Genomic DNA, 22284 nt, shown 5'->3' on the forward strand with positions numbered 1-22284 from the left:
CTAAATATTGCTCTCGAAAACTCTTTAGCCTACGTTCATTCCTAAATTCTAAGTTTCACATCTTCAATTATTCTTTCACATTACGCAAAAAAATCTATTGGAACTTTCCATGAATAGAATAAATCCAATTTTCTATCATTAATTTTTGCATTTAATTATTTTTTTATTTAGGTAAACGAACAACACACATTGACAAATTTATTTTTTTTTATGTAGAATGATATTTCAGCAATGAATGTGTATGCAGTTACCAGTGTTTAGCTGTAGAATCGCATGTGCGCGTGGGAATGTCTAGAGCATATGCACGTCCAGAGAAGAGAATATACACTCAAGATAAATAGAACGATTGTATCCAAACTGCATTTACTGAATCAATGAACTTACGTAACTACTACAATGCTGCTGTATACCGTAAGGAAGCAAAAACATTAAAACAACACAGAATACTCAGGAAAACGTACTAAAATCGATATAATAAAATCCTCTGCACCTCGTATTCTCAAAGAAAAAGTGCGTCTTATACGGAGGTAAATACGTAAGATAAAATGAGAATGGAATATATTGCCATTAAATATAATGGAGCAGAGTAGTTAGTATTAAAGTACCTTTTTATTCTTCTGTTATTTAATTTCTATTATTTGTAATAAATGCAACCTTACCTTAACTTCTCTCCTTTCATAGGAGAAACACTTCAAATCATTCGAGGACTTGCTGTCCTCTTGATAGGAAATACAAAATAACATATAACATTATAAAAGAAATACATGACAAATAAGGAAAGAATGATTTGTTGTTCGATTTTTTAACTTCCAGTCTGATCATGTTAAGATTTACAAGGAAGATGAAGTCGGCGAAGTAGGACAAATCTACATTTTCAACTTTAATCTTCTACTACACAGTTTCGAGTAATTTGTAAGGAAGAAGCTACCTACGTTATTCTAGATCCAATCTTAAAAACATTAGTGAAATGATCTGATATAGGAAAGGGGTATCAAATGGGTCAATGGGATAAGGTAATCACATTCTGCGCTCAAAAGTGCACATGTTCCGATATCCCAGCTTTGAAATCTAAAATGCTTCCTGTGAAAACGACTCAATACTGCTATAATGAATTGGCTTACAATCCTTCCAGATCCCGAACATCAACGTATGTGTATAGAGCTTGTTCTACAAGTTTATACGGATTCAAAAGAGTTTTGGAATTCATAGACCGAGTAACATCATACACACATTCACAAACTTTATTAATGAAGTTCTATTCTAAGCATCTGATAAGCCTTATCTTAGCCACCATGCAGACCTACATTTGCTTTAAATACTTAAGAAAATTCATAATTTAGTATCGATAAAATCAGACAGCATTATTTTTTTCTTATAATAAATATATATAATATCTATTCAGACATCACACCATTCGAATTTTAGATGTGCTTAAATTCTTTATGGTTCAACAGCACACAAAAAGTATTCCCACAGGGTGTCTACTAAAATTCCAAAATGAAATTTCGTGACTTTTTCGTGACCTTTTCTTTACTAAATCATAAAATTTCCTAACATTTTCAAGAGCGAATTAGGCTGAATTTTCATCCATGAGATAGAAACGTACTTTGCTTGCGATTTGTTAGCGTCTAAACCCGACCACAGACATTTTTGGTGGTGAATTTTGACGTTTCACAGAACAAAATTTTCCAATCTGTACTTACATTTGTACAGTTTAAAAAAATCGTGACCCAAAAGCTAAATTTCGTGACTTTTTCGTGACTTTCATGACCGTTTTCTGATTTCGTGACTTTCGTGACCGATAGACACCCTGTCCCAAATTTTACAAACGAATACTATTTGATTCTTTTGAATTCCACCACTGAAATAAAATACAAAAAACTAAAAACTAAAAACCAGGCAAAATATGAATAAATACTGAGAACTAATATCCATGTGTTAGAAGCCGAAGGGCAGTAAGTTTACTTTGCAATTTATTTTTGAAATTGAAAAAAATGTTCTTTAGCGTAAAGACGACCAACAAATAATGAACATATTCAGATCGAACTATTTCACCCTCCTCCCAACGTAACAATAGCAATCAAATTACTGCAGTAAGAAATTAAATATAATTAATTATAAAAATTCTCACTTACCTAAACGGTCCTAGTTTCGTCGAAAAAAACTTTTCTTTGTTTTCACGCCTCTTTCCTTTCACTGCGAATTTTTGTGTATAAATCTATTACGCTGCCAACTTTCATCCACATTCTCCACGTCGTCTTAATTTAATGAGACGTTTGTGGAACGGATTAAAGAAGTAACAAATAACTTACCCACTTACCTCTCCTTGCTGTTAAATTTCCATAGTATGTACTTTTTCAAAAAATGCAACAACTTTATGACGTATTTAAGATCACTCAATTACGTGAAAAGTTTTATTTCAATTGATCATAAGCAGTTCTACACTTTCCATGGGTGTATAAATTGCACAAAATTTAAAACGCCTCACTACGAAAAGCATGTTATGCCGAAATAATTTAGAGATAGTGCCATTAATATTTTTAACGATTTTATGATTTTATCCAGGTAGCGTAATTGGTGGTACATGGAATTCAAGGTTAAATATTCAAATCAAATTCTATATACACATACGAGGAACGTTCCAGTTGTAACTGTTCTTTTTTTCCAGGTGCTGCTGTGCGCAGCTTGGCATCCGTGTCCTATCCTGTGATAGGGTAGTCCTGACACTTTTCTGCGATAATAGACAGTTGAAGAGATAAGAGTTTCAGAGGCCGGCAATGGACGATAGCAACACGCCTGACAGTGGAGCTGGCGGTCCTAGTGTAGCAGCGCTGCATCATCAAGTGCTTCCTGAAGGAACGCGTGAAACCTACTGAAATCTTCAGAAGATTAAGTGCGTAATATGACAAAGAAACTCTCTTTCTCTCAGTCGCAAGTGTACAAGTGGTGTTCAAAATTCAAGGCAGCAGGAGAATCTGTTCTCAACATAAGCCCTCCACGCCGAGCTATTGCAATCAACGAAACCATTTTGTCAGGAGCTAATTCTGAGTAATCGACGCATCAGTGAGAGAGATTTGAGTGCGAAAACATCAGCGTGAAAATGATCATCCACGAACACCTATACTTCCGAAAAATCACGGCCAGATGGGTCCGAAAAATGCTAACGTTCAACCAGAAACTGCGTAGGGAAAACGTCTCGTCTCAGCATCTGTAGCGATTTCAGAGAGAACTTCCTTGCAAAGATAATTACCTGCGATGAGAGTTGGGTGCATCATTATACTCCGGAGTCAAAGCGCTCTAGCATGGACTGGAGGCATCCTGACTCACCGCCGCTGAAAAAGTCTAAGATAAGCGTCCAATAGCAAAGTGATGTTGACAGTACTCTGGAACAAAGACGGCTTGATATGCACTGATTTCCTGGCACGCGGGGCCACAATCAATGCAATGTACTACAGCAATCTTCTCCAGACCAAAATAAAAGAGGGTTTGAGAAGAAAACTGTCACAGACAGTGTAGGATGGCGTCATCATCCTGTGTAACAACGCACGTCCTCATACGGTCACGACAAAGCTATCACCAAACTTGGCTGGGAAATCCTAGACCATCCCCCGTATAGCCCCGATCTGTCGCCTTGCGACTTCTATCTTTTTTATTCCCTCAAGGAACAATTGGGATGGACAAAATTTCCACACCGACGACGAAGTCAAAATGTGTGTGCTAAAATGGCTGAAAGATCGTCCCAAAGAATTCTATACTACAAAGATACGGGCACTCCTACACCGATGGGACAAGTATGTGTGTGTGTGTGGGGAGTATTTTTTGATTCGCATGTTGTCTTCTGTATGTAAGAGAGAAAAAAAGGGAATTCCGGTTATAACTTGAACGTCCTTCGTCACGATATTTAAACCTAAAATGCAGAAGCTTCCATCATATTAGCTTACTTACATTTGTTGGCACTTCTGAACCAGTGGCGTTAGAGCAGACCTCAGATGTTGCATCACTAATCCTGGGTTGTTCCGTGCAAGGTAGTGTGCTGATTCCAATGCAATCTCATGCAAAATAAACGGACTCAGAACACTGTTCACGGCACAAATACAAAACTGCTGGAGGTAGTGTGTCCCTAGAAAGGAAAACATTATTATTATTACTTACACCCACGCACGGAGATACATTATATACAAATATAAGGGAAAATCAGTAAATAAAAGTTATACTTTAAAACATCCTTACAAGATGTTTAATTACTGTTAATACAATATGCATCCCATCGTATCAATTAGTAATAAAAACTTATGCAATAGTGACATACATACATGATTGACGGCGTTTGTGTCACGCGCCTAAGTCAGTTCAAGCCGTCACAGGTGCTCACTAACGCGGAGAAAGTGGTACTTCAGGCGCTCAAAGGTCAAATAGGAAACTTTTGATTTACTAGTTCGAGTTGGGTCATCAGGCCACGGAAGCAGCCTAAAACATTTGGTGTGCAGAAGGTGATGATGATGATGTAAATATCACAGTACAGTAACCACATGGTTGAAGAAAGTTCTTTCGGGATGCAAGAACCTCACCGATTTGTCAAGGTCAGAAGGCCGAAAACCATGGATTTCGAAATAGTGAGCCAAGCCATAAAAGGCAAATCCAACGACTAACACTCGGAGGTTACCAGGTGAGTTCGGTACCTTACAGTTCAGTGTGGTTCTTTATCTATACGACCTCCGCAATAGCTCCAAATTCTGCTGACGAACTGACTCCAGTTCAGGCTTACAGGCGAGTGGATGGGTATGAGAAACTCCTAGGAGTCCATGTGATTCGTTTTCTGAAGAGGATAATATCGTGCGACAAAAACTAGACGTTTTCCGTAAATTCTAACGTGCATGAGCGAATGGATACGCAAGGTCACCGATGTCACCGAAGCACGGGTATTTCTCTGCATCTGATGGAATTATAAGGAGGTACTTCGCTAAGAGTTCATTTCCGACGATCGAATCACTGATGTCAACCTGCACTTCGAACAGCTGGAGCGGATATATCCCACTATATATATATATATATATATATATATATATATATATATATATATATATATATATATATATATATATATATAAATACCCTGCAAAGTTAAACAGAATGTCAGGCCTTCCGCTGCAATGCAAGACAAAGCAACACCTTATACCTCTCAAATGAATGAAAGAAACAAAAAACTTAAGAGAATTGCAATGATGCTACATCCAACATATAGTCCAGACCTCACACTCTGGATTAACACTTGTTCTACTCCCTGACTCACTTTTTGAGCTCGTGATGGTTCATCAACCAAGAGGAGATAGAAGCTGCAGTGTAGGAGTTCTTTGACACAAAGGACAAGAACTGCTATTGGAGGAGATTGAAGGACTTGATTTAAGAATGTGTAACATGATGACCCCCTACTTTGATTGTTAGGCAGCTTTTGTTGTAACTTGCTTGTGGGTAGAGGGAGGATCGTGTCGCTAGCGCGCGTGGAGACTTCGGTAAGTATAAAGCATGTAAGTGACTGAAACCTGCATATCTATTGATTCACTCTCTTATATACTGTACACATGTGTGTGCATACGTTAAGAATAGCTGCAAAAGATGTCAAATCATCGTTTCAGGGAGGTCTTTCCCTAATTTAATCTTTTAATTTAGCGAAAGAACCATTTTATTAAAAACGTAATCTAAGTATTTTAATACTCCTCGACATGAAAGTATTTTGTTATCAGTGTAATTTTTTTTCTATACAGCTACAATAATCTACTTAAATGATGGAAAACCTATTTTCGAAACATTCTTCACCGAAACAAAGAAAAGAAAGGGAAAAAGTCATTACATATACATATACGTAATTTGAATAAGAACGGCATTAATCGATGCATACACGAAATTTTTGCCTACAGGAAATTTAAGAACCAAAAAATTCAATACAAATGAGAAAAGTAATTTTAAACAAATGGAAGTACAGTATAATTAGAAGTAGAGTTTGTGCCACTTGGTTATGATCTTATTTTTTTAAGCTCGAGCTACCTGTTTCTGTTGAAGTGTTAAAATGTTATTTAACTTCTTTGATATTTCTTTTCAAATATTGTACAAATGACGATATCTGTAACTGGATAGACGAAAATATTACAATAACGAACCCAAGTCGAGGATTATATAAGGTGTTTCATTACATCAAAAGAACATTCATATGATAAAATTTAATATGATTTATTTACTTTTCAGTACCATAATTCACCTACAAACTACTGGAAACACGAAATTTTCACCAAAATCCGAAGCCCGGTCGATAGATATCGAACTTTTCGCAAGAACACAACACACATTTTTAGAATAACTCTTTCCTTTCGCATTCTCAATCCTTCTATGAGGCTATTAAATTCTTACTTATTAAAGCAAACTTTTCGCTTGTTATTTTGTACCGAAATTGAAATGAATTTTGTATTGTGATAAATAATATATGGAATATATAAAACTGACACACCTGAAGAAAATGCATCTTACCTGATTAGTTCAGTTCGATGTAATCTATCGATTTATATACGTATCGTCTTTGGACAATATAATAATTAAACAAAAATTATATTTTATTAACCATAATTTTGGGGTATAATTAACCCCTTGCGTTCAAGTGACATCCATGGGGATGTCATGAAAATGTATCCTTTATTAAAGGTTGTATTAATCTTAGAGATGATGAAATTGTTTAGTCGATGCAAGGCACGAGTTATTCTACTATTTCTCCTTAGGTGACAGCACCTTACTGACAGAAAAGAAAAAAAAAATGTTTTGTCTCAGTAGATGAAAGGCCTAAACCATGTATTTTTTTGACGATAAACAATTGTCAACTTCGATATCGTATTTCGTGTTCAGAAAAAAGAAAAAAAAAAACTCTCTCTTCGATCTCTGGTCAGTGTTGCCAACCTGAAGCAGCATAAAATCCCTTCAGAATATCAAAATTTCTCTTTTTCAGTTCAAGTGTTCCACAATGCAATAATAATAATAATAAAATCAGTAATGCGAATGCTATCCTCGTGTTTGCACAATAACTATGGTCTGTATAACGGTCTAGACAGTCTTTTAACAGTAAATGAAAACCTAGTATTACAACACGCATATAGAAAAATAACACCTGGAACGCAACAGGTTAATAATACTGTGTATTATCATCTTTTTATTGTCATAATGAAAAGCTCGATGAAGGTATGCTTCAGCATCATTTTCATCTCAGTAAATCGCGTACTTATCGCACAGCGTGAATTTTTCGATTTGTCGACACATTAGTTTTCTCGGTTTTCTCCGACACTATTCATGAGGATTTCCAGTCACCGCATAGATTTTTGTTAGTTCAAGAGAACAAGAAAAATACCCTGATGGTCAGCATCGAGTTCAAACAGACGTCTCTTTCGTGGCATTCTATAATCTTTTCAATTGCAAAACATCATGCGAACATACTCTAATACTAACAAAGTCCTGTTCATTGTGATCTTGCTAATTAAGTTACTGCATATATAAATATTACTAGTGAACTTACCTAATTTCTTCGCAACACCTAACAGCCATTTGACATCTTCTCCATATGGTGGATTTCGTGCATATTTGGCCTGTGGACGATCGTCATGAACACGCCTTGCTAAAGTCTCCATAGCCAACATTCCAACACGGTATGCTGCCAACAGATACCTCAACTGAGCTTGACTAAATTGTTGTTGTCCGCGAACCTGCTGAAAGAAGAACTATTGAGTTTATTTGGTATCTGTCTCTAGAAACTGCACATTTTGACTTCTCTAAATTCTCACCTATCTAGATTTAAAAGAACTAAAATCCTTACTTATGTTAAAACTTTCAACTGGAATTACAGTATTTAAATTTCATTAGTAATGGAGCACATGTATCTGATTCGAATGATTGATCTATTGAGGGACAATGGGGCACTGACAGTAACGATATACACTGATCAAATACTAAGGACTGCCCAAATTGTGAGTGATACTGAAAACAAGAAAACATGCTGCAAGGTAGATAAAACGACAAAACAAAGCCTAAAGTAACAAATAGCAGAAATAAGACATAACAATGACATATTGAAAAATCAATAAAACGAAATAAGAACAAAAAAATAATACAATCAGCAACGAAATAGTAAACACTCGAAATATAAAAAAAGCTCAGAGAACGCTGGTCAGGTCAGCAGATATTCCTGATTCGAGATATCCACACAATACGCTTCTCCAATAGAGTTCGAACTCAGCCTTATAAATTACAACTCTAATACCATATAATATTCTGAAATCAGAAGACTTCTTTTGTGCAAGACAACTGAATTATTTAGCATTTTCGGAAATTCAAAGGATTCATAATTATCTTACTTCCTTTTTCCCGAACATTCGACCTTTGAAGAGATCTTTAGGATTCAAGCTATGTATTGTTTATAAATGGTATTGATTCATTGTATAATGCTGATGGATACCTATACCTAGATTATTTGAAAATATTAGTCTAAATATTGTTTTTTCAGCTAACTCATTACATGTTCATATGTACGTCACTCTTTCTACGTATTAAATTTCGGCATCTTTTATAGACATTTATGAAGTTCGAACCGATCAATCATAGAGAACAGAAGGTATATAAAATATAATACCTAAAGGCATATAAATGTAAGGGCAAATGGATTAATAATTAAAACGAACAGCCGGTGCGTACTTGTAGGGTTTTCGTTAGTTATTTGGTAAAAATACTGTTCTGTCTACCGCACAGCCAGAGTCGTAGTATGCTGTACAGGACTGCTCACATACATCTTTCGATTTACATATATGATGCAGAACTTAATTTTTAAGTGAAGATGATATGCTTTCCTATCTCGGACTATTCAGTTCTATGAGACAATATTCATACGCAATAACATACTGAAATCAGAAGACTTCTTTTGTGCAAGACAGCTAAAATATATGACCGACGTGTTCATCACATATTCCTACGGGGGAAATAATTACTAATATCACCATTACTACGATTTCTAGTTGACTGCGAAGTGAAGTGTCAAAATTAAAGGATGGAAGAAATTAGCATGTGCTGCCCTTTATTGATCTATTACTTTTATGCTGTCCTTTATTGATCTATTACTTTTATGCTGTCCTTTATTGATTTATTACTTTTAAAATTCATACTTAGGTATAATATACTCTTGTTCCAACTTCAAATCGATTAAATTGAAATATTAATTTCGTATTTTCTTTTAGATAATGACTAGAGAAATCGCTTGTTCCGAAAGGTGCCCATACTTAACACCGTCAGAAAAAAGTCCTGCCACTATGGCTTAAATTTAAGTAGCTTTTTATTAAACGCATCTACATGGTTTAGATAGTTCTCACATAGAGACTATGTCATTATATGAGTAGTAACAACAATTTTGGTTCTTTATTTAGATAATACAGATTACTATCTTACGCTTTTATGAACTGCATAATATGTAAGCCCTCGAAAACTTAGTTCATGATGACTAGTCTGAAAAAGTCTCAAATTTAATGAACTTTTTCGTTGTTCTGTATTATTACCTAATTCTAATATCATGACCTTTGATGGGAGGCAATTCTTACCTGTGCCTGAGATTGTGCCTGAGCTTGGCTGGAGGTTGCAGATGATCCTGGAACGTGAGCCTGCTGGAGAGAAGGTGTAATGCCTGGCTGTGTTTGAGGCAATACTGAGTTTGGTGACTGGTTGACTTGACTTCTTGGCTGCCCAGTCAATACGTGTCCTCCTGCTGATAAAACCTGACCCTGACCTGACGATGTCACAAGATGTCCTTGTCCTGGTATTGGCCCAGCATTGGTCTGCAATGCTACCGGATAAACATGGGCTCCCTGCCGCAAATTGGCTGTTGTAGTAGCAGCCAATGTTACTGCTGGATAATACTGTAAGTTCGAAGCAGAGACAAGGTTCGGAAGTGGTTGTGGCAAGTTAGCATACGGTGCTGCTTGTTGATTGGCTGGATACTGGAATGTTGGAGACAAATACATCTGCAATGGAAGTCTTGAATTCAAAGACTGGCTCAAGGATGGATGAGGACTGAATCCTATTCCTTGTACAAAACTGTATGGCATCGGATATGGCACATTAAGGGGAACAGGAGATGTAACTGGATATGGAACGCTGGAAGCTGTTACAGTCTGATTGTTGCTTAATGTTGAGATATTTTGGAGGCCTGGTGCCACACCAACTTGCGACATTTGTGCAACGTCTAATGTAGGTTCTATAGAAATAGATCCATTCGAATCCAGAGAGAGAGCCTCTTGAGGTGCTTCTGTTTCCAATGTTTGGTCTCCTCCACCAGGGGAATGCTGAAATAAAAAATATTTCGAGTTTAAAAAAGTATATACTCATTACTTAGGGAAGAAAATAACCACTAAATTGAAACAGTTTTTAACAACTTGTCACGAAAACAAGATACACGAAGTAAACGTAATAAGAAAAGAGAGAGTGTGAAAGTTCCTAATTTCCATTAGTTCCAACTCGCATCTTAAGTTGTTTATTCAAACATTTTACTCACGTGAAGTATAATAAAAGGAAGCACTCAATGCTTTGGAAAACGCAACTCGATGAATGTTTATGTTCAGCAAACTCGCGTCGAAATGTGATTGTCGCAATTGGCGTTTCCACGTGCTAATTTACGTTCAGCAATCACTTTTACCTAATTAGTTATACGATCCTTGGTGACAATCCTCTTCGCGTCGGATTGTGATGTTCGGCGATCCGTGTCCCTCAGTTATTACCTCATACGTCTTACTTGTTGTAAACTACACATGTTTCTATTAAGTTGATAATCATCTGTAGATATTGGTCGCAATTTCAATAACATTTTTTTTCTTCAAAATTGCATTAAGCTTACTTTATTTAAAAATTCTTTCTCTCTTTTTATTCAGAGAATTCTTTATTTCTTGAAATCGGAAATTCTGGCGTAGTCTTGTTTAAATTACTACGATCTGTACTTAACGCTTACTTCGTAGTTTCGATACAGAACGTTCCAAGTCTCTCATTTTTTTCTGCAAATTATTTTAAGATGCACATGATAGTACAGTATAGCAGTCGAGTTGAAAAATGAATCTGAAGATTATTTCGTAGTTTCACCTTTAAAAATCCAAATGATATAATTTCAGTTCAATATTAACTCTACGGAAATTTCTCACTTTTACACAATGAAATTGTTCTCAATCATTTTGTTCTATATTTTGATATCTTCTCATCACAGATAATATGAACGCGTTACATCATACAATGTTACAAGTTAGAAAGAAAGAAAGAAAAAAAAACTCTTAGTTTGGTCCATTTTTTTTTTCTTTTCAGCTGTGGTACCTGTTGTATGTATTCTATTAATTCTGTAACTTACACACGAAAACTATGATATAATAAAATATATTAACCTTACATGCGCTGTTCTATTTTCTCATGAATGAGTTGATTTTGAGTTTAACGTCCTGTTCAGCAGCGAGGCTATATAAGACGTGGACCTACTGATTAACGTGGAATCCGAACTACATGAGCTCCCGCCGGGAATCGAACCCGGGACTCCCACGCAAAGGCGCGAACGCTAACCGCTTAGCTACGAAGGAGCTCATTTTCTCAGGAATGAATTTTGTAAGAAAAAAGTGTTTGCGTCTACAATAGAGTTTTATTTTTCTTCATGCTGGTTAAGTAAGAATTCAACTTGATTCATCAATTATGTTAACATTTACAAGTTTTACGACTACCAGCCGAATTCTTACTTACCAGCATGAAGAAAATTAAACTGCAATACAAACGCAAGAAAACTAAGATTTTGCTTAGTAAATTAGTACTTGGAAAATGTTTTCAGGATGAATACGAAAGTGAAATATGGGTAAAATAAACACCAAACAATGCATATAAGATTAGTCTTCATTTAAGCGCGTAAAACATGAAATCCATAATACACAAGACTATCGTTAAGTAATAACTTACCCTGATATATAACTCATACCAATATTTGGCAACTTGGAAGAGCACTTCAGGATAAACACCACCTCCCTTAGCAGCAGTCTCCACAGTAAGACAGGAATGTTCTAACATGAGATCGCTTTGCTCTTTACACTAAAGTGCGAAAAGAAAATACATAATGAATAAATATTTATTACTATAACACACAAAATAATTTTACTTCAAAGGCTAGAATTAATAATTTAGTATTTTTTCTTATCTGTTGTAATTTTGCAATAAATTGTTCCGCTTGCGAATTTCTTTGTCATGGGATCAAGTAATAGTACAAAATAAAGAGAAAAACGTGGTATAAATGCAAGGCAGTAGTAATATATTATCAAGAATATCTTTATTAATAGTAAACAGTTGTCCCAATCAAATATGTGATGTAGGAAATAATAAATAAAATGCAGTAGATCCTGTTTAATTGGATTACCGGTTACCAGAACTAACAAGATAATGGTTATGAGATAATATGCACGGTTACTCGCAGTGCAGTTTAGACTATATTTCTGCATTGGCTATGTAGAGGTCAAAGGAGATAAGTAACTAAGAAATGTAGTTACTCGGATCAACAGGAAAGACATTTTCGTCTATTTACTTTCTAGGCACAAATGATGCCAAATCTTTAAAATATCCTTTACCTATCTGAACATAGTCCTTTAAACACCACTGCAATTTCTTGGTGTTAACTGGTTGTTTAACTTAATTTTTCACGTGGTTCCAAGCATTTTTATTGGATTAAGTCAGGTGTTTCCTGGCCTAATATACTGTATTATTATTATTGAACTACTAACTTATTTTATGTGGTGGTGCATCATCTTGCATGAAGTATTCATACTCAATAATAAACTAAATTGGAAAAACACTGTAAGACATCTAAATAGTTTCTTCCTTTAATTGTTACATTATTCGGAAATAATACAATCCTGCTATTCCTTTTCTTCCGCTGGGAGTACTCCATATTACACTACCTAATTATTTTTCACAGTGTGGGTCATAACCTAACAGTTTCAGTCTTCTTACCAGTTTTACACTCCTCTGATCAGCCTGAAGGTATATCATAATCTTTCAGTGTTCTTATGCTCATTGTTAATCTTTCTTACGAAATTAAATATTCTTCTTCATAATATTGCTCAGAAGTGGTTCTGCAGCATGTCGCATACTGGCTGGGGTCTATTTTGCAAGGACAAACTCGAAAAACATGATTTTGTAGAAATAAGTTATAAACTTTGTGTAAACCCGTTTCAAAGGATTGGTAATAATTGGGAAATGTAAAGATTTCGCTCAGCTAGAACAGGTCGTTTGCCAACAGCAGACAGAAAAAGGGGATGAATTAACTGTTTAATTTAGTGCATTTACCGGTTGTCAAAACCGTCATATAAGCAGCTTATTTTAATAACATCATTTGAGTTATTTCAATTCAGTGTTGTGAACATTTTAACAAGTATGAAGGGGCGGCTTTAGAATTTTAATATTGGGTAGACCTGCTCCCTCGCTTATGGATAGATATGCACATGATTGATTAATGATAGTAGGAAATTACTTTTATCATGGTGGTTGATGCTATTTGTTAAATAATTATCTATCATTAATATAAATAGTAGAAAATATATTTACTATTTATTGTATCTTTTAGCCTTTAGTTATTTTTCAAAATTTTTGGGAGGCCCATGCCTACCCGCTAAAACCGCCACTGCAAGTAGGTAAATGTGGTTTACGGTATTGAAATATATTTCATTGATGACGTTCAGATATTGCCGTTAATGACGAAATGAACGGAATAATGTAAAATTCACCTATGATTGTTCTATTTCATTAAGGCTTACTGGCTGAACCTGCGAAGTCTACACAGCGTGTTATTTTCATATCTCAGGGTTGCGAACTCCTCAGATTACTAAATAAATTATGTTTTACTTCACTTCATTTCATAAACAGTCCTTGGACCTTCGACCGTCATTAAGGCACGAGTACGTGCGTTTCCGCCGTCGATATCGCTCCGTCGCCTGACTAATAGAACAGAATCCTCCAAAACTTGCCCCAGTGATTACGCAATTCACAATGAAAGTAAACCTCGTTTAAGTTGACTATAGGGTACATCAGTGTTTTCTTTCTTTCTTGCATGCAGTATGTAATAAGCAAATACCTTACGCATACAGTTAATTATAAAGTCATTGATATATAGTGTTCATTGGGCAAAACATTCCAAACAATAAAGATTCATCTTAGACTGGAGAAATGGTTGTCCATTTTTCATTATCATTTGGTTACGAAACAAACGCCGGAGAAATATCAAGCCTTCATTTATGGATCAGATGTTTTGATGTCTTTTGCATATTGTATATGGACCTGAACTACAATCCTGGCAAATCAAAAAGTTAAAAACATTGTTGACAAAAGATGATTCAAACTCGATCTCGCGAGGAAATGGGTCTACTTGTGGATATAAGGAAATGTATACTTGTGGATATATCTGGAAGTATTACAGTCGCAACAAGTAATGACAGTTACACTACCAGAAATTTCTTTTTTTAAATCTATCTTTACCGGCTTCAGTTACTGGTGTCAATGAAGAATTCATATGATGATTTGCAGTTCTTTTAAGGACTGCTTGTGGTTGTGAAAATAATCTTGATGCTTTTGGAAAACATAATGTACAGAGCCAAGTTATACGTAAACATACATAACTGATGCTACATGTCGGCAAGTGCTCATAAATTACTAATAAACGGCAAGGAGATCGTAGTCTGCATTGCTTCACAGTGGGCAACTATCTGAGGCGGTTCAAGAATCTCGGAATGAAGACTGCCCAAGATTTCGTGAATATCATGTCAGAAAAATTTCTAGAACAAGTTATTTAGAAGATTTAATGAATATATTGTAAATAACATCAGATCCATTAATAAGATAAGAACATTACTACCGAGAAACACATCTTCCAAAACAAATTCTTTCGTTATTGAGAAATCCACCTCCACTTCAAGAATGTGGAATCAAAGATGAAGATACTCCAGATAATGAAGAAGATAGTAGTGACGATAAATTCAGTTCTACTTCTGGTGAAGGTATGTAGAACATTTTCTCTTACTTTCTGCATAAAATCACACCTCAAGAATGGGGTTCCTTTGTATTTTTAATTTTGTACAGCTAAATTTCTGAAATGAACCACTGAGTCGGAAAAACAGACGTACGTCCTAAACGCAATTTGGATCGTCCAGATTGAAGCATCTTCGCACAACAGAGGGTGCTTCATTTTTAAACCCATAATTGTTCATTATTTTACATTTTAAAATCAGACATTATTTTATATTTTAAAATGATAACAGGTCTATTTGTAGCTTTTCATGGCCTATCTAAGCCTACTTCTCGTGGCAAAGAACTGGCTAATCCTTTCTTCTTAATATAAATAGTTTGCTTCGCAACTTCTGAAACCTAAGACTACGCGAATTAAAGAAACCCCTTGCTTTAAGCTAAGGTATGAGGTATTTCTTTAATCCAAAGTTTTTGCTAATAATGGGCCGTAAAAGCTCTAGCTCCATTAGCATCATTCCTTTGTTGACAGTGAAGGATAAAAATGTTACCTAATATTGAAACAAAGAAAATGACGATAGAACTAAATTATTATTGGCAGCGACATTCAAAGACGCGCAGTACGAGTCACGTGAAAGAAAAGTGGCGCCATTCATATATTGCGTTGCTGCTTTCACTTGGTCTTTTGATGCAAAATAATGTCCTTTCAGATGTTTTTTTATCCGGCGAGCGACAGAAATTGCAGGCGCTTAAGCTGGATGAAAAAGGAGATGCTGAATCATAGGCAACTTATGTTCGGCGAGAAACTGACAAGTAGAAACAAAATCAATTAAAAATTGCGGCTTTGTTAGCAAGGGCATGTTGATTATCGCTTTTAGTTGGAACAACTTTATTACAGAACTTAATAAATATCACATTGTTTCCAAGAATTTTTGAAGGAACTGTAGCATTTATATCTATAACTTATTATTATTATTTTTTATTAAATGATGTAGAAAAATATGTTTAGAAAAAGTAAGTACCTGAAGTATGGCACGCTGTATTTCGTTTGGATTAAGCGCATGTGCATGTGGCAAGCATGATAGTGCCAATTCTGCTGCGGCACGGACTATGTTCGGGTCATTCCCTCTGGAAGCACGATCGGCAATGCTCACTGCTTCTGGCGGTGTCAAATGACCTTCCCATGTATCAATCAAGAAAGAAATGGCAGGAGCACCAATCTCCATTGCTTGACCTAATGACAAAAAAAGATGAACAAATATATTAATATCCGAAACTGAATATACAAAACAAAGTTATATAATATACAAAAACTGCTTATACTTCTTTATAGACACTGTTTCTTAAACATAAAAAAGTAGTAGTAATCTAGTATCTTAAAGTTGTGACCATCAAGAGAAATTAGGAATATGTTTCTACACAGCGAGGAAATCTTATAATACACACACACCTTCTTTTCCTCTGTTCGGCTAGCGATATAAAGCTATAATGAAATGAGTTTGGACAACTTTATTATTATTATTATTATTATTATTATTATTATTATTATTAATAATAATAATAATAATAATAATAATAATAATAATAATAATAATAATAATAATAATAATAATAATAATAATAATAATAATAATAATAATAATAATAATAATAATTTCTTTTCTTTCTTGCTGCGAAGCCTGAAGAAAACTGATCCTCCTCTATTTCGTCATGCTTGAAAAGAACGTGAAATAGTGACGAAAATATACGAGGATATTTTCCTTAAACTGGTAACATTGTTGTAATGTGCTTGTTTAATGGTTCAGTTACAAATAACGAACGGATTGTATTTTGAAGAGTTCTGTGAACGTGTTTGCGTGCTGATTACATATGATTATTTCATGCTAGGAATCAGAAGTGTAGTGTGTACGATCGCCCTAAATAGTTTACTACCAGAAACGCATTGAAAATGTGCAAGATATTGCAAGAGACTTATAACACCTAGCTATAGCGTACTACGAAGTTACTATACAGGCAAAGTTACTTCAAAATGGTTGTCAAACAACATAAAAGACCACACTTTCATAAGAGACCGATGTCCTCTGATGTACACGAAAATAATGAAATGTGTTCAAAATCAACTTGTGTACCTGATTTGAAATCATACGTAAGTAATACATTTTGAAACCTATCTTGTACTTATTACCTCACTGCTATAAAGTATAAAGCTCCAAATATAAAGTAAGTAAAAAGTATTAAGCTTTCGGCGCACTAGATGTCGTTAATGTTCCAAATCGCAGCGAGTCCAGCCTAACGTCACTTAACAGCTGACAGCTGAAGTTAGTAGGTATGCTGCTACATTTTATAATTTTATTTCGATGAAGGCCCAAATGCTCCGGAGTCCCGTAAAGAAATTTCTGCTGTTTATGAGCAAAATACGCAAAAGAAGCAGAAGCCTAAAGATAGTTCGGTCGCTTTCGTTCTGGAAATTTCGATGTAAAGATGATCCTCACAGCAGGTGACCTGTCACAGAAAAAAGTGGATAATATTTTGGCAAAAATCGAGCAAGATTGGCATGTAAACAATCACGACATCGCAATGATGTACATCACAAAAGAGTGTTAAACGATTTAAAGAAGGCTGGCTTCAAAAGAAACCTTGACGTCTGGGTGCCACATGATCTGACTCAAAAACAATTATTCAATCGAATTTCTATCTGCGAATCTCTACTGAGACGTAGTAAACTCTATTTCTGCTGCGGTTGATCACAGGTGATCAAAAGTGAATAACCTATGACAACAATTTACAAAAAGATCGTAGTCGAAGCGAGGAGAAGCTTCACAGTTTGTGGCAAAGCTCACACTGATGCTCAGGAAGATCATGTTATGCATTTGGTGAGATTGGAAGGGCATTGTGCATCACAAGCTGCTGCTGCTGCCCCAAACCGACAGACTCGGGCCTGTGATGTCGATTATTAGCGTGAGTTCACCTAAGAAGTCTATTATTAGCGTGAGTTCACCTAAGAAGAAGAAGAAGAAGAAAAAACGGAATTGGTAAACAGAAAGGGTGTTGTATACCATGCTGACAACGCCATACTGCACACATCTTAACGAGCCATCAGACAGTAAGAGAACGTGGCTGGTACGTTTTATTAGATTCCACTGCACAGCTTGGATTTGGAACCTACAGATTATCATCTGTTTCAGCCTCTGCAGTACTTTCTGAATGGTGTTACGTTAGTTATAAAAGAGACCTATGAGAACCACGTGTCAATTTTTTGACCAGAAAGCACAGAAGTTCTATAGCGACTGGATTGTGGTGTTGCCGGAAAAATGGCGGAAGGTAATAGAACAAAATAACGCAAATGTTGTTTTATAAAAGTTATTTTCAAATAACAATAAATGTATTCTTAATTTTGATCTCCAAAGGCTCAATACTTTTTAGACAACCTGATACTGGAAATTTACTCTCAATAATTTCAACTATCTCTATTGTAGTCTGGAGACTGGTGAGGATTACATTTTACGGAAAATTATTCTATTTATCTGTGTTCAAAAGGATACATTTCAATATAGGTTGCATATACGTGATTTGGCTGCAAGAATATGTACAGAATAAGTTATGCATATGCAAAAAGACTTAAAGTTTTTTTCAGCACACGTATGACTTCACAATTTTATGATTCATTTTATCTCGATAAACCTGGTGTAGTTGCATTTCCTTTGTTTAAATCCCTAACACGCTCTTTCAGTAGTATTTATTGTACGCTTAGTTATGTCATTATGACGCACACACATCAAAATCACCATTTTATTTTATTAAATCTAGAATGACGAATTTTAAAGTACGAAGCAATATTCTTTTGCTAATACTATGTCTTGTGGAGTGGAGGAAGGTCTGAAACAAGACACAGGAACAAGAATTGTAAATTTGAAATTCGTTTCCTGTAATGTAAGCTGTTCGGAGTTATTTATTCTTACCGTAATTTCTACCAAATCTAAGTTTATTCATCAACGAAGAAATGAGTTACACACTAAAAGGAAACAAATTATAAAAAGTAAGTTAATTATTTCGATACAATTAGTTACATAAAAATAATAAGGTCTACAATAAGCTTACATAGCTTGAACTAAATCAAAGACTCTTTGCAACAGAGACGGACTCGTAACTACTATTACTATCCCTCATGCTTCTAGATGAGTCATTTCCAACTGAATGCTCTTGGCGTCATAGTTCGCTGCTCCATTTGTAAGTAGACCACATGCAGAGGATGAGAGGCTGATATGTGACTTTACACTGATAAAAGACAATGGTGACAGCCAAATAAGAATATCTATCTATGGCGTAGTCGATGGTTTTGTGGATATACTATTCATGGATCCATGATTAAACGTACACTAACAATATTTGCTTCCTCTCCCCCTCCTTTGTTGTATTTAAGGTAGCCCAAGTAATATAAAATTATAATTTTCACTATACACAAAACTAACTTCCCCCTAGAAATTTCTCTGCTCCTTTACTTGTCCCCTCCAGAAAAATTAAAACTGGCGTCACCACTGCTCCCTTTCTGTGTTTCACAAAATTGTAAAAGCGGGTTCGTGCGTTATACAATGACCAGTTCGATGTAACTGCTCTAGATGCTCAATACATCCCAGCGATATAAAATATAAGAACTTAGAAACAAGCACAGTTTTACATTTTTCTGTTTGATCAAACAACCAGTTAGAAACTCAGAGTAGTTCAGAGACTATTCGCATTCCCTTTATTTTGTTCTTTTACCTCTTTTTCACGTAATAAAAAAATCACTGGTACTTGAAATATATACATATGTACATACCTGTAATCCATGATACATGAGAAGAGTAAGTTCGACTAAGCCAATTGGGGCTCACACAGTTATGTAGGCCAAGGGCGTAGAGACCAATTTGAAAAGCACACATTTGCAGCGCCCGATGAGGTCCATGGTGGTTCTGTGATGCTGATGGTTGAGTAAAGAGTGATGTGCTACTATTTCCACCAGCTTTGGTCAGAACAGTTTTGGCAAGTTCAAACATAAAATGAGCTCCTGCTTCTGATGGCTGATTGGGGATGGAAGGATACACTCTTTTGCCTTTATTAAACCTGTAATGATATACGAGAGATCCTATCTGAAAAATAGCAACACAAAAAGATCAATGCTCCTTAGTCTTAATTTACTATGTTAACTTTGGTGCATGAATTTTCATTTCATCGGTGTTGTCCCTTCCTCTTCAATCTTCTTTCAACTGACTTCTGGACGTGAATAAAGAAAATCTCACTCTTAGTGCGTAAATTTTGTAAGTTCGGGGAAGGGAGCCCACGATCCATGGAAAATCATTGCAAAGATCTCAGTTGCAATGTAAATAAGTGAAGAATGTGCAAATACTACGGCATTACAAAGAAAACAGAAATAGGTGGAATAGGCCACTGGTAAAGAAAGTAGAAACAGCGTAATTGAAGATAGTGAAAAATAGCGAAATAATATTATAATAATAGTATTGTGCCTTTATTTTTATTACTTTTTAGTATACTATTCCTCTTGGAATTTTCCTCACTAATGCTGTATCAACTCTGAAGATGATATATCAAGAAATGGTGGATATAATTGAAATTCCGGTGCCAGGTTTACTTAACCATTTGATTTTCAAGAAAAAGACTGATCTCCCCGTCAGTTGAAGTGAAAATTAATACATCATGTTACTTAGAAAGTGCATTTAAATTGTTCATGAATTCTAAATCCACAGAAGATATGTTAGAACGTTTATTGTAGTTCCCTTTTAATTACTGTGATTGCCAGATTTACTTCCCAATGGCAACTTTTGAAAAGTACTTTGAAGGAATCTGAAAAAATAAAAAGAGCGACTAAATGGAGATTATGGAGTTCTGTTTGATAATTATATTGTCCTATATCTGTTAGTTGGAACAGTAAGAAAAGGACTGCTGTTTTGAAAAATCAGAAGTTCCAATTTTTTGAAACATGGTAAGAATCGAAATCCACTCTCCTGTTGCTGAATGGATTACATTTAATATTCTTGCAACTCAAGGGAAGGGAAGAAGGAAGTCGTATTTATATTTAACAACAAGAAAATAAATCAATAATACACTTAACAAAAGAACTGAACTAAATAATAAAAACTGTAATACTTAACTATTAAGTCAATAATAATGTGTCAAACATCCCCTCGTTACATTTCAATAATACACTTACACTGTTTACAGGCCCATATTTATGCGTGGCCATACCGGCTTGTACCCACGCGAAATAGTTAATAAACCAAGATTGAAGCATAACAAGGAAGGCTATCTACGAGAGAGAAATTAAGGGAGATTATACTGAAAACAATATTGGTACCACAGCACAACTGAGTTTTCTCGTAACGACGCTACTGGTGTTACCAGGAGCTAAGTCTGTTGCTTATTAACTGTACCTCTAAACTTACTGATAATGCTGTGTTGTATTTTCCCTAGACTAGTATTTAGTAGTTTCAGTGATTTTATTTTGTATTTTAGACACACTTAAAAAAAAGTTATGCACTGAGGGTAAGGGAGTTTTTCTTGAAGTGAATTCGAACAAATAGCGGGGAAGGGAAAAGAAAATTTTTTAGGCCCAGCGGTGTAAACTACCCAAAAAGAGTTCCTTCGTGACTAAATGGTTAGCTTACGCGCCTTTGGTGCAGATTCATTTTCTGGAGGAAGCTCACGAGGTTTGAATTACACATTCAGCTTAAATCCCTACCTCATAATGGAGGACGTTAAACTTCAAATTAACCATTCAACTAACTTTACCGTTCATATTTTTCCTTATCTATAATAAGAACTCGTAACAGAAAAATGAATGACCAGACAAACCAAAATATCTAACACTGTAAATAGTAGTTAATAATCCGGGCCACAACATTTGCTTACCCTCCAGGTATACCCTTTTCAGAGCAATTCGTGATAATTATCACCTACCTTGAAGACTCTTTGCTCCTTGTGTTGACAACAGCACTCTGAGCTGGACTAATAGATAGAGTTGCCATGCTTTGTTCCAATTCAGCACTTGTAGCACTGTGAGGACGACTTCCTGGAGTACCTGAAAGTAATAACAAATAAAATAAGAAAATAAATTATATACCCTATTTCTAAAAGACTAAACCTCGACGTTATACTAAAATACAAATACACATGTGCTCACAATTTTTGTTTGCACAGTTTAATTATAATTTACAATGCGTTAATTATATAATTGTTGGTACTTCAGGTTAAACT

General features: G+C 35.3%; 1 protein-coding gene across 6 annotated transcripts in view; it reads right to left on the reverse strand.

Moving 5' to 3' along the window:
• Dora (zinc finger SWIM domain-containing dorado) overlaps nt 1-22284 on the reverse strand; it is a 152805-nt gene that overhangs the window by 21466 nt on the left and 109055 nt on the right. For 4 of the 6 annotated variants that reach the window (XM_081771682.1, XM_081771672.1, XM_081771662.1 and 1 more), the window contains exons 13-19: nt 21988-22108; nt 19853-20136; nt 16059-16270; nt 11992-12120; nt 9615-10355; nt 7550-7751; nt 3946-4120 (exon numbers count right to left, since the gene is read on the reverse strand). In XM_081771682.1, coding sequence (XP_081627808.1) covers nt 3946-4120; nt 7550-7751; nt 9615-10355; nt 11992-12120; nt 16059-16270; nt 19853-20136; nt 21988-22108 — 1864 coding nt within the window. The remainder of the gene's footprint in view (nt 1-3945; nt 4121-7549; nt 7752-9614; nt 10356-11991; nt 12121-16058; nt 16271-19852; nt 20137-21987; nt 22109-22284) is intronic. The other 2 variants (XM_081771699.1, XM_081771691.1) reach the window with 2 other exon arrangements.

This window comes from Thermobia domestica, chromosome 1 (assembly GCF_964235325.1).
Source record: "Thermobia domestica chromosome 1, izTheDome1.hap1.1, whole genome shotgun sequence".
NCBI lineage: Eukaryota > Metazoa > Arthropoda > Insecta > Zygentoma > Lepismatidae > Thermobia > Thermobia domestica.